Genomic DNA, 16,625 nt, shown 5'->3' on the forward strand with positions numbered 1-16,625 from the left:
TGCATATATACTGCAATACGGTAAACTTTAATCATTCGTAATCGTAATGACCTCGTAGTGTAATGGTAAAACACGTAGCCCGTAATCTCGTAATAATAGTTCAACGTAATCTTTTCAATTGACTTTTACATGTGCCTGTGCCTTGGCTGTATATATATAAGTATGTTGAAAGCCTTGTATTAAGTTACAAGGCCTTCTATTCTTTTTTTTTTTTTAATATTATTAGACCTTTGGGTGGTGACGATGACCTCGCTTAACATCGTCTCGTACATGACATCTATCGATCAGGTGACCGTGACTACCGTTGGTAACGATCTTTAAAAGGCTATTATTTCCCAATATATCAGTATTTTGAAAATAATACTATTACAACAAGGTATAATCGTGTACGTACGGTAGCTATTTCAGACCTGGTTATCCTTATAATCTGGATATAATCACCCCTGGGGGTAACCATACTGAATGTATTAGCCAATCACCGTAGTAACAGTCATTTAACATGCGCATGGCCGACATTATGTCCACACCTTAACACGTATGCTGACACTATGTCAATAGACCCCCCCAGCCCCATAATGTAGGTACCTACGGTATGGTGATTGTACCTCTTATAGTGATAAAATAAGGACCGCACGGGGAATTCAATGTTCCCCTGCCGAATTTATTTTGACCAATCAACATGCAGCGCACTTTGCAGCGCACTTTGCTGCTCGCGCATGCTACGCCAGAAAATACTCCAGAAAAAAAAGTGACGGGAGCTATGAAATAGTCTCTTATACCCATTTCGATATCGAGGTATCCCCATTCCATAACCACCATGATACGACCTAGATTACGAATACCGAGTGCGAGTCGGTTATGGCGTCCACTACCATCGTCCCGTTCAATACACCATGTTCCTCGCCTAGACATCAACCCAGAAGAGGGAGTCCCCGGGTTACTATCTCCAGGAGGCTTCGACTTCGCATGGACCCAATACCAGCAGCTTGTTGTAGAGAGACTCAATGCTTTAACAGCTGGTACGTCGATATAATTACAAACATTGGGCGGCTAGAATGGCTGATTATCAGTCGCTGTTTCGGTATTGCGGGAAACAAAATACTCAACACTCGCCTTTGCGTTTATTTAAACCGATTAAAGCTTTGAGCATTGAGCATTGAGCATTGAGCATTGAGAGCTAACATTAGGATTAGGTACCGATTATGAACAACAGGATACCCTAACCATCCTTAAGTCAAGCGCGCGAGAGCCTTCACAAGCACCTATCTTTAACTATGCATCCATGGCACATAACAACCATTTCTTCTTCAAGAATCTTAACATTGCTGCCGATCCGCAATCACAGAAACAGGGTAGGTCAAGAAGACGGTACAGGAGAGAAGAAAAGGGGAAAATACTGATAATGTGCCCCAAGAGCTTTCCGATGAAGAAAAAATCCCCCACCTATTAAAGTACGAGCTGTCAAAGCAATTCAGTTCGATCGAAACGCTCCGTCGCGAATTTCTCGTCACGGCAATGGCCATGTTCGGGCCCGGATTCGTGTGGCTAGTCAAGAACGCGCAGTCGACCGAATTGCGCATTCTGACAACTTACTTAGCGGGGAGCCCGTACACGGCAGCGCATTGGCGCCGCCAGGGTCTCGACATGAACACACAGGGCATTAGTGCAAATAGTCCGGCCAAGAGCTTTCTAGAACGCACCCAGACAGCGGTCGGCGGAGACAACGGCGCCAGATTCGTACCCCACAGCCAGACCGCGCCGGGTGGCACCGACGTCATCCCCCTCCTATGTTTAAATACGTGGGAACATGTGTGGCTGCGAGATTACGGTATCGGTGCCGGTGGCGTAGGAGGAAAGAGGCAGTTCGTTGAGAACTGGTGGAATGCCATCAACTGGACCAACGTTGAGAGCGCAGCGAACATCAAAAGGCCCGAACTCATGACATGATGAGGAAATGACTCGGTATGAACAAGGAGGGGACTTTGGCTCTCAGGCAGTTCGACTTGTATGATACTCAAAACGCCTTTCAAAAGTAAGGGAGGGCCATGTGCTATACACTCAAAATGTACATGATATTACCAAAAGGTAGTACGTCTTCGAAAGGTGGTGGATGATCAGCGTTTAGACGATGAGTTTCATGACATCCCCCTCTTGGTAAAGTGCAATGAGGTATGAATAAATATTTGATACTGCCAAGCGCTCGGAGAATGTCCTTTTGTTATCTAGGTAAGATTCGGAACTGGGCGCTTGGATAATATCCCCTGGCAGATATCCAACAATCACCAAGTCTATAAGAGCAAATGTGAATCGTAAACGTATTTATTTTATTTATCAATCTTCCTTTTCCCGCAATTTTTCAAAACTACCCTAATTTAATGATAGCCTAACAAACATAACAAATAGGGAGTGTATTGTTGGTATCTCAAGAGCCTATGGCCGCCGTCATTCGTCGACTATAAGCAAGAAAAAAGCAAGTACAAAAAAAAAAAAAGGTAAAATATCCGTTCAAAACCCCACGTTCGTACGCCTGGAATCAGGTATCATCTGTTGAAGCGGACAAGAAGAAATCAAACAAAAAAAGTAAGTGCGTGCTCGCTCGCAAACGGCTAACGCCTGGATATCATCAACCGTCAACCCTGCCATTGCTATCGCAGCCCTCGTCTTTCGTCTTCATCATCTTTCGTCACTAATTACCGTACCAACATTTGCCATTCGTCATCATATCGTCAAAATCCAACTATTCGCTAGATCCGGGTTGGGCTGTATGCCCCTATATAGGTAAGACAAGAAGCGAGGGAAGCAATGCAAAGCAAAGCAAACGTAACTTCTGCGACACCCAGCTAGCTACCACCACAATACCTCAGCCTCGGTGGGAGGGAGGTGCGTATATAGGAAGTGGGAAGTGGTTGAAACGTAGTAGAAAAAATAAAAGAGAAAGAAAATATATGAAAAAAGATGGTCGGTGAGTAGGGAGATGGATCAGGAGATAGACAGGAATGTAAACATGACCGTCTAACCTAGATCATGTTCCCATTAACGCTAACCTCAAACCCCTCCCCCTTCTGCCTCAGCGCCTTAGCAAGCATAAGCTCGCGCATCCAATCAATCCTCTCGTCCCGGCTGCGCACCGCGAAATGATGCGTCTTCCCGGTCCCATTCGCCGCGCCCTCGAACCCCGGCCCAGCAACAGGCATCAACGGCCCGGACCCAATGCTCTGGCTCTCCCGCTTGCGCAGCCGCGCCCCCATCCCGCCCCCCTTCGACACGTTGTCCTGCGGTATCAGCTGGAAGCTAAACGCCGCGACGGAGTCCGAGTCGGCGGCCGAGGGGCTGCGCCCGTGCTTCGACCGGCTGATGTTCATGGCCTTGAAGGCGGCGTTGAGCTTGGAGCCGGTGGACAGGGAGGAGCACGCGATTGCGTAGTCGTCTATGTCGATGTATTCGAGCGCGCGGGACCGCGTCGCGGCGTCCCGGTGCAGGGCGAGACGCGTGCCTTTTAGAGTGGCGTATTGGTCGTGCCATTCGTGTCGCAGCATCCGCGTCTTGCGCTTCTTGACAGGGCCCTGGTAAGTGATGCCCTCGGCGTCCTTGACGACGGGTGGGGACCTGGGGCCGGCGATGCCGCCGACGGAGGAGGAGGTGTGGAGAGGTGGGAGGGCGCGCTCGAAGGCGCCGCGCGATGAGGTGGGTGACCAGGGGTATTGCGCGCGGGGAGGGGCTTGGAGAGGCTGTTGAGGGCGGGCGGGGACTTTGGGGGGAGACGTGGATTTGGGGGAGATGGAGTGGTGAGGGAATCGGGGGGTGATGCGGCCGATGGGTGTGGTGATTGAGTCCTCCTCTACGGGCGCTAGGGACGGGCGCCGCGAAGCTCGGGATTGGGACCGCGGTCCTTGGGCTGCGGGGCCCGCGCGGTAGTTCATGTCAGGCGGGACGGATTGGGATGCGTCTCGGGCGACGGGACCTAGTTGTACGGCCGTCAACGGCACGTCCATGTCTGAGAAGGGAGTGCCGAATCGGTAAGGGGCGTTGTGTAGATCGGGGGATAGAGCCTCGGCTCTCTCCATCCGTTGCGGGTAGTGGTACTGAGAGGGCTGCGGTGTCCGATTGGCGTCAACACGTAACTGTGGTGATTGGCGCTGGGGTGGCTGTTGTTGCTGTTGTTGCTGCTGCTGTTGTCCCGGGATAGAAAGCTTAGGCAGAGCACGCAAGCCCTCGTGAGGCCCTCGCGGCAATATCTCGAAGGGAGGCGTAGGCGGAACTTCGCTGGAGCACGCACCGTCGTCCTGGTGTTGGAAGTCGAGGAACTGACGCACGTTGTCCAGGGGGTCTCGTGTCTGAAGATTGCGAAGGGCGGCTTCCTGCAGGTACTGGAAAGGGGGCATGCCGGGGCCGAGAACGTCCGACGATGCGACTACTGAGGGCACGGCATCAGACATAGGCCGTAACGCCTCAGTGGACGAGGGACGGTTGATGGCCGGTGCGGTCTCTGGGTTTCCTGGGTCCCCGGCGACCATGATAATGCCGCCCTGCTCGACGTCTACGAACGGGTGGTCTTTCTTGAAGGCTTCGATCATCCGCTGCTGTCTCCTGTACTTGGAGCAGTTTTCGCCTTTCGAGCAGTGATGTGGCTTCGGCATCATCTGCTCGATCCCGACGATAGATACCGATTCTAAGGGGGAGATGATATCTTCGTGGGAAGGCTTTTTCTTGCTGTGGCTTCGCTTGAGGCTCTTGGAACGCTTGACGCTTCGGCTACGATGCTGCTCCCCACTCCCATCTTCCGGTCTCTGTTCTCTTCTCCGTTCCCTCCTCACCTCCTTGCTCTCCTCCTCTTCTATCGGGGTGTCGAGTCTAGGCGAAGATACAGCAGCAGCAGCGGCAGCAGCAGCAGCAGCCGCTTTGCTATCCCGCAGGACGTGGATCTCCTCCCATACTTTAGTCCGAACTCCGAAAGATTGGATATTCAATTCTCGTAGATCTTCGAACTTCAACGTAATTAAGATAGCCCCGTTGATGTCGTTTTCGACGAATTTCTCGGCAATTGAGACTTCAATGCCAGCATTGAGCATCCACTGCGCCACCTTCTCCGGCGTCCACATTGCTAGGTTACCCGGGTCTAATTTCTCGTGCGTGAACTGGAACGGGCTGTTCCGAGATCGAGGTGGCGGCGGCTCGTAAGTAAGAGCAAACCGATGGTCTGCCTCTAATGGTTTGGCTGTCTTGGGTGTTATTGGCGATAGGCTGAGAGCTTCTTGGTATTCGAACGAGTTCAATGACGTTGTCATCGAAGCTCGGAATAGATGCGGTCCTCTCGGTCCCTCCACCGGCTTCGACGAGTCGAAGCTAAACGGAAACGCATTGCGAGCTCTGCTCGATCTAGGCGTCTGTACTTCATCGTATGACGATACTGTTGTAAAACTGGGCTGGCCCGACTAGTAATTGGGTTAGTAGCGAACGCCACCAAGCGATATATCGGGTTGGGGTTTTCGTGGGCTTACCGAATTTAGACTTATTCGTGGTGAGTCTGGGTCGTCATCTTCTATCTCGCTAACGATATCGTCCTCTTCGTCCCAATCGGTATCTACAAATTCAGTCGCTACTGAGGTCGGGCGCGGATCGTATCCTTTTAGACCGAAGAAGGGGTCATGTAATTGATTTTTCTGGCGCATTTCTCTATGCGATCGCTCGCTTGTTCTGAGCGACAGCGTATTCTACAGCAACGAGAGTCAGCCACTGCTGCTGCTTGAGATGCGGATAAATCCGGGGTAGAGATGATGACTACAGCCGGGAACTAATATATCAAGCTTACCATTTTGTTTGAAGAAATAGAAAAGGGGGGGGAAATGCAAAAATATGCGCTTTTTTGGTATCTGTTGCCGTTGCCGGCCTTACGATTTCTCTTCCTCTCCGTCTAAACCAAAGGGGGTATACGAGATATGCGAATACTGAAAGGAAATAACCTCGCTGTAAGCAGTCGAGGGACAGGTTTGACGTCGCAAAGGAGAGAGGAAATGGACGAAAGTACAGCGCGGGCGCCTGCGGAACGTAGGTATATGTACGGGGTATACCGGTATAGTATAGGTATGGTATAGTATAGCCCCGGATCGCAACAGACCTATGCAGGAGAAACAGTGATACGCTGTGATAATGGTGAGCAATGCCACGATGTGATTTGTTTCTCGGGACTTCACACAGCAGAGAGACACCGACCTAGAGCCACCTATTACAATGCCCTTCTCTATCACTAATAATAGCTCCGCGTCTGTGTCTGTGTGTGGCCTGTGTGTGAAAGTCCCAAATCCCACGAAGCCCAGAATGGTCCCCCACCGAATGCCCAGCGTTAAGCAACCCGAAAGTAGAGGGCTGGTTGGACAAGACAGATGAGGTGTGCTAGAAAATAATTGGGACTTTCTAGAGTTGCTATTGGCCGTGATTTGCCACGACCCCGGCACATTTCCTTCTTCTAAGCGCCGGACAGCCTAAGCACGGATGAACAGGGATGAAGTTATCCAAGTCCGCTTCACTTAGAACCCGATTAGGTATCGCCTTACAGTAACCGTTAGCAAAAGTGGCGCACTCTAAGAGTGAACGACTGCACGGAGGGACCAAACATATCCATATCTCCATCGTCCACAAGGGGACCACGGGGACTCGAACGGGCGCCTCAAGACATACATAGTAATACATATGGATGTTGGGCATCCCTTACAGTTGGGGCCATGCGAAATTCCAATTCACATCTCGATCTTTCTCCGCAATAAGCTGTGCAATGTAGTAGCAACAGTCCCAGGTACCACCACGACTCCCCGTGCTACGAGTGAAGCCCGCGCTACTGCATACCTTACTACGTCTATCCCATCAATCCAGATGTTTCTTGATCTACATGCGGAAGCGGTCAAGAGGTGAGTGAGTGAGTGAGTGACTTTCTCTTGTTTGTGATCCTTGAGAAGCCCACAGGCTCGGCCTATCGTGAGAGACGGAGCGGATCAAGTCAATTGATCCTCTAAGCTAGGAGCCGGGATACGATAAACCCGCTCGAATGATCACCGACAGCATTGGGCATTTAGTATTAGCAAAATTGGCAGTAAGCGTTAGCGGATTCGCCCCAAGTCGGTCTGCAGGCCTGCGGTTTGCGCTCTGCATTTTGTGCTCTTGCGCTCTGCACATGCTCATGCTCATGCTCATGCCATGCTAGTAAGAGACCTAGTTCAGAGACCTGGTCAAGAGGCGAGAGATAATAGTCCACTATCCACTACCCGGCCAAGGTCGGATAGACGGACGGAGAGAATAATCCTACTCTGAGCCAGGGGTTCTCTGCCGTAGTTTCTCCACTGGGTTATGCACAAGCAGAACGAAGAAGCAAGCCATTGTATTGATATCGTAGCCATTGTATTGTGCTCTTAGAACCAGGGTGTTCGTGGCTGCTACCATGCGGTAACCATACTACAGCCATACAACACTTTATCTTTTTGCTCGAAACCCCTCTCTTGTGGCACGTTGCAAGACGATGGGATTGGTGTCTCCAACTCACGACGTCTTATTAATATCTACAAGTAAAGCCAATTCGGAAAAGCTAGGACCTCCCCTCACCAATAGCGGGATATTAAGAGGCCAATAGCGAACCCGACTCTAAGGCACTTCGAAGAGAGGGACGGATAGTGCCATGATGCCATGATGCCATAAACGCCATAACGCCTCCCTACGGATTATGGCAAGATCTGGACTTCTGGACCGGACCGGCTTTGCTTTAGCTTTTACGGATCTATCCAATCTTCGAATTCGATGCGTCCGTGACCGGTGTCGAAGGAACAAGTTTTCGAACGTTCCACGGTCCCTTGCAACTGGTCCACCTTCGACTTGGTATCCAATGATTGACATATCGCAAAGGTCAACGTGACCTGGTTCCGGACACATGACAACCGAATACCAATGACTCTAGGTACATACGTGAATAACCGAGTCCCAGGACGAAGGTGAGCGAATGGAGAAACTATATTCTCCATTCGGTGCCTTGGCGGATTAATATTCCTCTCGATTGCTCGGTACCGACTGTGACGAAAAGAAAGCCATGTAAGATTGGGTAAGGTCGTTAAGAAAAGAGCTCACTGTCTCTCCAATTCGAATGGAGCTACCTACCGGTTCAGCGATCAAGAACGAATAAGGCAGTTAGTTGGCTGGATAATTTGAACCTCCACGAACAACATGTGGCGGGGGTCACACTCGTTCTGCAGCGCTGCATAGAAGCAGTGAGTTCCCGCATACGGTATGCAGCTTATAGTCGCGTCCGTCTGCTCCCCGCGAAGCGATGTTCGTACATACTACATCTTCCATACTACCTTAGCGCCGCCCAGCACAAAAGCACAACCCAACGGAATACACCGACAGTTTGGACAGTTTGATATACATACACTTACATACCTAACCTAATGCTTACATAGTAGTGGTGAAGCCAATGCAAGATCGTCAACAGACTAGCTAGGTCATCAATGGAGCAAACCGAGATCTAAGACATCTGATCCTCGTCTTAGGGCATCAAATACAATACATAGCTAGCTTTACGAGTCGGTGACCGATAAAACTGTATGTAGATTCACATGTGTAGTGATTTACTATGTATGTGCCTGTCTCCATCGTCGTCACTCTACCATTAAGACGTGGCAGCTACTACGCTCACTTCCCTGCTACTATCGTAGATACTATTATTCGTGATCCACATTCGAGCTGCGTTGATTTACAAGAAGGCTTCTATGAACATGATTTCTCCCGAGTATATCCGATCTGAATGACTTCTACTTGCTCCATCATGAAATACTGGATCCAGGCGGTAGTGAATTAGTGAACGGCGAGTCATCGTTTCTTTTAATCCCGAAGGAATTGTCTTACGTTGACCTGTCTCTACCCTAACACTAACCCTAACACTGACATTAAACACTAGGTTAGCACTCCTGGGCAGCTTCGGAGGTTCACGATTACGAGCATCGCGTTTTTAACTTGGGCACAGCTGTGGGATGGGGCTGACTCCCCTGTGACAAAGAACACGCTCCGATTTAAGCGAAGTTGACTTGAGAGACTCGGGCCCAATCGCATGCCGAGAATGAGTTTTCGGGACTCATCACATGAGTATTCCTCAATGCGAGTCCCAGCTCCTTGGTGGATGGTTGATTCTCCTTTATCCCGACAGAGATTAGTCTTCGTAGCATGATGAAGATCTGTGCTATCGTCAGATGTCATCTAGAGGCTCTGATTTGTTTTTGTTGAAGTCTTCGTTTTTGCCGTAGAGAGATCCCCGTCGACGAGTAGGCGAATAGGGTTAGACAAGGAAAGACTTCGCAAATGCAGGTAATCTCACTAGAGCTAGGGTCCTTGACCCTTGAATGCACGCGTAGGTAGCTAGAGCACAGACTACGCAGAAGCCATCCCGGCTCATAGGATGATTAGCAGATCGTGAATGATTTAATAGAAAGCTCGATTTGGACTTAGTTTCTCATTACCATGTCCGCTAAGGAATGTATCACAGGTTTGTGCACACTGCACACATTAGTCTTCTTATTGTAGGTAAGCCGACGGAAGATGGACCGGGACGCAACAGCTTGGCTGCCGGGTGCGAGTTTGTTTTTTATGATGATTTGCATCAGCTCCCTGGACAGGGTTACCAATGACGGCAACAGCACGGGCTTCAATTTCTTGCTGTAGTATTTACGGCTTTACAGGGTCAGCACTGAGCAGGGTAAGCTAGAAATATACTACCTACATACATTCGTCACTTACGCATACAGCATACATAGGTACCTACATACCCAAGCTAGGTAAGGTATAATGAGGGCATACGTACGTATCTCCACTATCCCTGTAGTATCTTTCTCAACATTACAGACATCACAGACATGCATACAAAAGGAGCAGCCCCCATTTTACATTACCTACCGTTAGAACAAGAACCCTTTTCTTTTACAGCATGCATAGTAGCATAACATATATTAAAGTGACAACTAGCTAGACTTTGCGATCTGAAGGACAGCATAACGCATAATATAACATATCTTGGTAAGAGAACGCATTAGCAGAGCCACTTGTCTTCTATCATCGCCATGCTGCCGGGACTGTCGGGAGGATGTTTGTGAGCAGGGGCGCGTGGCTGGATAAGGCTTTGACGAGTGACGATGTTGCATGGGGCTAATCTCGCGATCGCTGTCATGGATGAAGATTGAAGAGTCCAAAAAAAATAAAAAAAGTACGTAGCTTAATATCAATAATAATTATTAGCGAGTAAATATTAGATTATCACAACACCACATGTAAGAACCCAAATTAGCCCAAATTAGCCCAAATTAGCCCACATTGCACAAACAAGAATACGGGCTAAGTCAAAAATAGAATAATTATTGGTGTGCAGGTACTATGTATATGTACTATACCAAATATGTAGGTCAAACTCGCAAACGAGTACGACACTTTTTAGCGCCCGGTATGCATTTGCATGCAAAGTGTAGCTCGACTTAACCCAAGTTTAGTTCCCAGTTAAGAGGAAGCGAAGTGGGATAATTATAGAAAGTTGGCCAAATTAGCCCATCACGAATTTATCTCGGGTGATCTTCGTCCAACAGCCGGCTCGTGAGCAAATCCGGTAAGCCACACCCCCCAGCCTCCCCCATAGCTTCCCACTTCCCACAGCTTCCCACAGCTTACGGGGGTGCATGGACCACCGCTTGATTTCCTGATAACGCTGATAAAGGGAATCATGGGGAAGCCACCTCCACTTTTATCTAGGGCTAGCTGGGCTAGGTTGCTGACCTCATCTGGAAGATGGACAAAAGGGAAAGGGTCCCTTTGATGCCGTGTCTTGGCAGCCCGGGGATCCTTGAGATTTTGCATACGCTAAGCACGCAGACCCCACCAGATCCACTATCGACGCTAATGGGAGCTTGCCGCCCTCGACCAGAGATTGGCTAAAATCTTGCCCTCCATCATGAATTAATTCCGGCCAGACAGGGACTAGCTTCCGAGCTCGAGCCAATCCCAAGTCTGAACCCTTACTTTGTCACATCAACTAAGATTCCGGCTAAGCCCGCTACTGGCGCCAACTTTCTCTGAGCCTCGAATCAGTGAGCTCCATTACCATTTGCTTCCCAACTTCTTCCAAGGACCGCACAACGATTTACCTAACATGTCCATCTGATTGGTTCTTCCTCAAGCCCATCTCATATTTCGAAATATTCACCGGTGCCACAGCAACGTCCGGACTAGCTAGGAAAAAGACCTGCCCGAACATGTGTTTTCCATGCCCAAGTGGACTGTTATCGAAATTGGCCCTGAGCACTGGGAAATACATGCTTCTTTACTCCTCGGCTGGGAGCATTTTAGAGTCGCGCCGACTCTTATTAGTCCCGACCTCGTCGTCCCGTCGTGGGCAGGGTGTTCGCAAGGCCGGACCCCCGTGGCCCTGCTGCCCGGACGGCCACTGGTTTATACTAATGGCCAATCCCACGCTTGTATTCATAGACTTGCCATTCATTAGCGAGCAAAAACGACGTCTAATGGACGCTTGAGGTATAAAGAAATTATACCATACGGACACTACAGAATCTAGTTCCTCCTTCCTTGAAGAGCAAACGAGAGTAGAAGCTCGCGATCGAGGGCCTGGCTCCGAGTTCGCAAAATTCGACCTAGTTTACTGACGGGCAGCTTATTACTCCAGCCCAGAAGCCCTCCACCCGGCGATATGTTATCCAGATGTAGCAATGAGCTAGGGTTGGCGTATGTATGTACGGAGTACGTACTTCGTACAATTCTACTTGAACTACGTACTACGTAGTAGTAGTATACCTACCTGCGTAGTATATATGCGTACGGATTTGGGTTCTCGATGCTGCATATGCAACCAGTACTGATATGCAACCCGATAGCAAAGCAATCTATGATTATCGGTCAGCCCATGCAGAGCAACCACACCATCCGTGCTCCAATGGTCTATGCGAGGGCAATCGGCAAGCTGCCATGGCTCCTTGCATACATATTACTTATTGTCTTGAGCAAGTCGACACTTGGCACTTGGCTCAACATCGAAAGTCCACACGTGGGGTTCCTCTCTCGTGGTTCTTCTTGCACAGCATGTCTATCATCAACGTGCAAACTTAGCGAGGAATGCGTGACAAGCCCAAGACACGGCCCAACCGTCTCCGCTCGAAGATGGGAAGTGGCATGACGGAGTTCCTCGAGGGAGAGAAGTAGCCTCTCCTCTCGTAAAAGTCGTAAAAGTACCACATTCCGCACCTGCACCCCCTCTCTTTTCCGTGCCTCTTCTCGACCCGATCGACGCTAATAACCCCCTGCGGCTTTCAATAAACTCGAAGACCCCGGCTTGCAGGGCTTGCTGACGGCAAGGATGGATACAGGGCTGGCAAGGTCACACACTCGCGCACAATTATAAAATCTGCAAGTGCTGGCGGTGGTTGTCAAGACCCCATGTCTTCCCTATACATGGGGGGGATGCACCACGGTGGATCGGACTTTCGAGCGGTCGTGCCAATAGCCGGCAAGCCACGTATGGGAACTGCCTCTTTTAGTCGCTGGACGTTGCCTAATACCCTACCAAAATAATCCTGGCCTTCTGCTTGCAGCCCACCGTCTTCCGCCAGTGTCACCGAGTGGTACAATGCCCTTGTACCGCTATTTTTTCTTTCGAGGAGGGTGGTTGGTCCAGGTGGTCGAGGATACCCACCTTCATCCGGGTGACTCGACCGCGGTCCATAGAACCGGCCAAGCTCATTGGCATCCGCAAGCGCATATCCGGCTCAAGTCACCACGTCCTACCCCAAAGCGGGCTAATTTGCATATGTAGTAGCCTGCAGCGACCAGTAATTAGGCCAGAAAAGTCATGGGTTAAAAAAGGAATTACCCCAAATTGCGTATGTTGCTATTTTTGAACATAGCCGTCGACGCTACACCAGTTCACGACGCAGCTAAGGTGGTGGCCAAAGAGGACGAGGCCACGATATAAGTCCTCACACCTCCAATCCACAGAAGCCTTCTTTTTTTCGAGATAGATTCGTGAAGGGTTAAAGATCCAAGTGTCGTTCCAATTTCTCCTAATTAGTTTCCTCTCTCCCCCCCCTTCTCTTTTCCCTTAACCCTCATCCTCACTACAACCTCTTATTCCCGCTAAACTCGACTAACGTGAAAGGCAAGCTGGTACTTGCTTGGATCCTATCATTCATTCGACGAGAAAATAATATTAATTTTGACGATTTCCGATATTTACTCCGCGCCGGCCTCATCTCCACTTTGCGGATTATTATTCACCGGGCACGAGAACTTGAGCGTTGAGCGTTTTTGGGCAATTTACTGGCTTCGAGGCGCACTCTCTCTAGGCATACCCTAGCAATCTCGACCTGGACCTACAACTAGGGTCCCTGGCTCCCCTGGTCCCCTCCCGCTTTCGCTCGGCTTGACCAGCATAACCCCCCCCACCACTACCATCTCGACGCAGGTACCTCAGCTCGACATAAGATACAAATGGCATCTCTACCCCCCAACCCCCAAGGAGACCTCATGAGAGCAGCAAACGTCAACATGGCCGTCGCACAACCGACTAAGTCGAAGGCTGCTTCGAAGCAAAGCAACAATGCCAACCCTAAAGCAAAGTCTCAGATGCACCGCCGTTCAAGAACAGGTTGGTACTCCCATATAACTAACTTACACTACCACTTACACCGGCTCGGCCTTGGTCCGTGTGTAAGTCGACTTGGAACAGCAACACTAACAAGACCCCTTTTCTATAGGCTGCTACACCTGCAGACTACGACGGAAGAAGTGCGATGAGGGCACTCCCATGTGCACGGCATGCAAGCACCTCGGTCTTGATTGTGAATACAAGCGACCGATGTGGTGGAGCAACAACGACATGAGGCGACAACACAAGGACGACATCAAGATGATCATCAAGCGAAAGAAGCTCACCGAGAAGGCCTCTCACACCATCCAGACCTCGGTTAGCTCGCCGCCTGGCTTGTCGCACTCCCTTCCTACCTCCGCGACCTTCTCGGATCCTCTGGATCGAACGAGGTCGGCGTCAATCGACTCGCAATTCGCTTTCAACTTCAACAGCCCGCCCAATGTACAGGACTATGGGGCTTACAACCCACACATACTCCCGTCGCATTCCGACTTCATGTTCAACATGTCTCCTTATGAGATTGACGTCAAGACCGAGCGACAAATGTTTGTTAACGACGTCCCTACTCTAAGGGAGTCAACAGTTTCAACTTTCAGCACCTTCCACACGCCACCACCGCCAGGAACCGTCCTCCCGTCCTACCCCATGGAAGGAGAATGGGCCGAGCAAGTTTTCCAGGAACGTCGCGAGTCGCTAACTGAAGAGACATTGAACTACAACTTTTTTGATTTCTCGCACGGACTACCTACCAGCACCAGACAAGTTGATATCGAGCTAGATGAGAACGACCAGCGACTGCTAGAGCATTTCATTCAATTTGTGTTGCCGACTATCTTTCCGATCTTAGAAACTAACCAACACGGCTCCGTCGGCTCTGACCTCATCCTGCCTAACTTACAGAACAACAAGCCGTACCTTCACTGCTGTCTTATGATTGCAGCTCAACACTACAAGGCAACAATGAACGTCCAGGGAGAGGAAATTGACAACGACATCATGCGACACCGACACGCTACCATCGTCGCTCTTTGCGAAGCTCTAAACAATGATGAGAACCACCACCAGATCCTCGAGGCAACTCTGGGTCTCATCTTCTTCCAGTCCTGCGTTGGCCGATATGACGATTCGCTCCCTGACATTCCCTGGCACCAGCACTTCCAGGCCGTGAACTCTCTTGTCACGAAGTTGGACCTGCCCCGATTGGTTTCCGACTCGTGCGAGCAGCTCCCTCAAACGCCATTTAACATGACGTTGACCGCGTGGATCGATATCCTAGGAGCAACTATGCAAGGGAGAGCCCCAGTTTTCGCACACACCTACCGCGAAAAGCACCTGTCTACCACTAACCCATTCCTTGGACTTCGCGAACTCATGGGCTGCGATGACCACATCATGTATCTCATCTCCGAAATCGCTTGCCTCGAGGCCCTCAAGAAGGAAGGAATGGACGACATTACCCTTTGCCAGCATGTACACGCTCTTGGCGACCAGATTGGGTTGACTGAAACCCATGACAGCGCACCCAAGATGCCCTTCAACGCCAATGGCTCTCTTAGCCCGAAACAACTCAGCAAGAACATCACCAGCGCCTTCCGATTGGCGGCTCGCATCTACCTGTGCAGCCTAGTTCCCGGCTTCTCCCCCAGCCAGGCTAGCTGTGTTGGCCTAGTTGAGAAGCTCACTACTGTGCTACAACTTATTCCGTCCGGTGCCAGTGGCTTCGACCGAAGCCTCTCCTGGGTCTACCTAATCGGCGGATCCGTCAGCGGAATGAACTCTAGCTTCCGACAATTCTTCAACGATCGCATCGCTCAGCTAGGCGATGCTTCTAACTACGGCAGTTTTGGTGGCGTCGTCTCGCTGCTACACGAAGTCTGGCAACAGGCCGACAACAGCCAGCCGAGTCCCAGTGCGAACGGGTCTACAGAAGCGCCCTACATCTCCTGGAGAGACGTTATGCAGATGAGGGGATGGGACTACCTGCTGATCTAGATTGATCATGTCCCTCAAAGCTGGTCTCGAGGAGAGTAGTCCCTCTCCTCATCTGCGGGTGGCCTTCTGGGGGCGATGCAGGAAATTGCCACCCCCTTCGCACTGCGACTACGGTCGACTACAACATTTTCTTTACATTATTACTATCATAATACCCAATAGAGAGAGGATGCCGCAAGGCAACCGGAACGACACTTGGAATAGGCGGAGATTTAAGGAGCTTGGATATATCAACATAGTGGACGACGGAGACGGGCCGTCACATTTTGGGAGGTAATGAACCTTGCTATGGCTTACGAGTAGATGACGATTTCTTATTATTGATTCCCTTTACTACGTGTTTACGGCATTGTCGGATGGCTCTATATATACCATTGCATGCATTGGCAGAGGGGCATAGGAGTTTTAGGCAATTTGAGCCACTTGGGGGTATGGATTCAGCATTTGGTTCTGGATAAAGGCCTAGCATCACTTGTCCCTGAAAGGAAAGGGACAAACCAGGTTCATAGAGGACACCGTTATGATTGTCCTCGCCTCTCAGCGTTCTTAGGGACTAAAAACCCTAAGGGCAATAGGAGAAGTACGCATGTTTGTAGCATAATAACACAATTAACGAATAAAAATTCAAAATTCAAAATAATTACTTCGGTCTTGGAATCTCTTTAGTGATTTGCATCTATTTGCTAACATTAACCCGTATTCTTTGACTCATACTTGCATTAGACTAATTAGTCGCAACTAACGAAGAGATTCAGCTTAATTAGCTTTCTTTTACCAGGCGTCTAAAAGAAACCCCGCAAAACAAAAATAAAATCGGACACCGGCAACGACCCCGGAGCAAATTTTTTTGCTTATCCTTACCGGGCCTACGTATACTCCACCGGAAAACTTGGGCATCTTTCTACACACTACAGAGATAGATGCAGAGCGGTGAACGGGAATGGATCCCGTGATCAATGAG

General features: G+C 49.9%; 3 protein-coding genes across 3 annotated transcripts; 2 read left to right on the forward strand and 1 right to left on the reverse strand.

Moving 5' to 3' along the window:
• The first annotated feature begins 681 nt into the window (after positions 1-681).
• Positions 682-2,385, forward strand: F4817DRAFT_349638 (manganese and iron superoxide dismutase). Its single transcript, XM_049304849.1, has 3 exons — positions 682-1,019; positions 1,194-1,352; positions 1,415-2,385. The coding sequence occupies exons 1-3, from the start codon at positions 818-820 to the stop codon at positions 1,945-1,947; spliced, it is 894 nt and encodes a 297-aa protein (XP_049155170.1). The 5' UTR covers positions 682-817; the 3' UTR covers positions 1,948-2,385.
• Positions 2,386-3,017: 632 nt separating this feature from the next.
• Positions 3,018-5,669, reverse strand: F4817DRAFT_361475 (uncharacterized protein; the record flags this gene model as incomplete). Its single annotated transcript, XM_049306416.1, has 2 exons — positions 3,018-5,432; positions 5,499-5,669. The coding sequence occupies 2 exons, from the start codon at positions 5,667-5,669 to the stop codon at positions 3,018-3,020; spliced, it is 2,586 nt and encodes an 861-aa protein (XP_049155171.1).
• A 7,843-nt stretch (positions 5,670-13,512) lies between these two features.
• F4817DRAFT_361476 (PRO1 protein) lies at positions 13,513-15,664 on the forward strand (the record flags this gene model as incomplete). The annotated part of the gene is made up of 2 exons (XM_049306417.1): positions 13,513-13,669; positions 13,779-15,664. The coding sequence occupies 2 exons, from the start codon at positions 13,513-13,515 to the stop codon at positions 15,662-15,664; spliced, it is 2,043 nt and encodes a 680-aa protein (XP_049155172.1).
• Positions 15,665-16,625: the final 961 nt, after the last annotated feature.

This window comes from Daldinia loculata (assembly GCF_022478755.1).
Source record: "Daldinia loculata strain CBS 113971 unplaced genomic scaffold F4817scaffold_66, whole genome shotgun sequence".
NCBI classification, from domain to species: Eukaryota; Fungi; Ascomycota; class Sordariomycetes; order Xylariales; family Hypoxylaceae; genus Daldinia; species Daldinia loculata.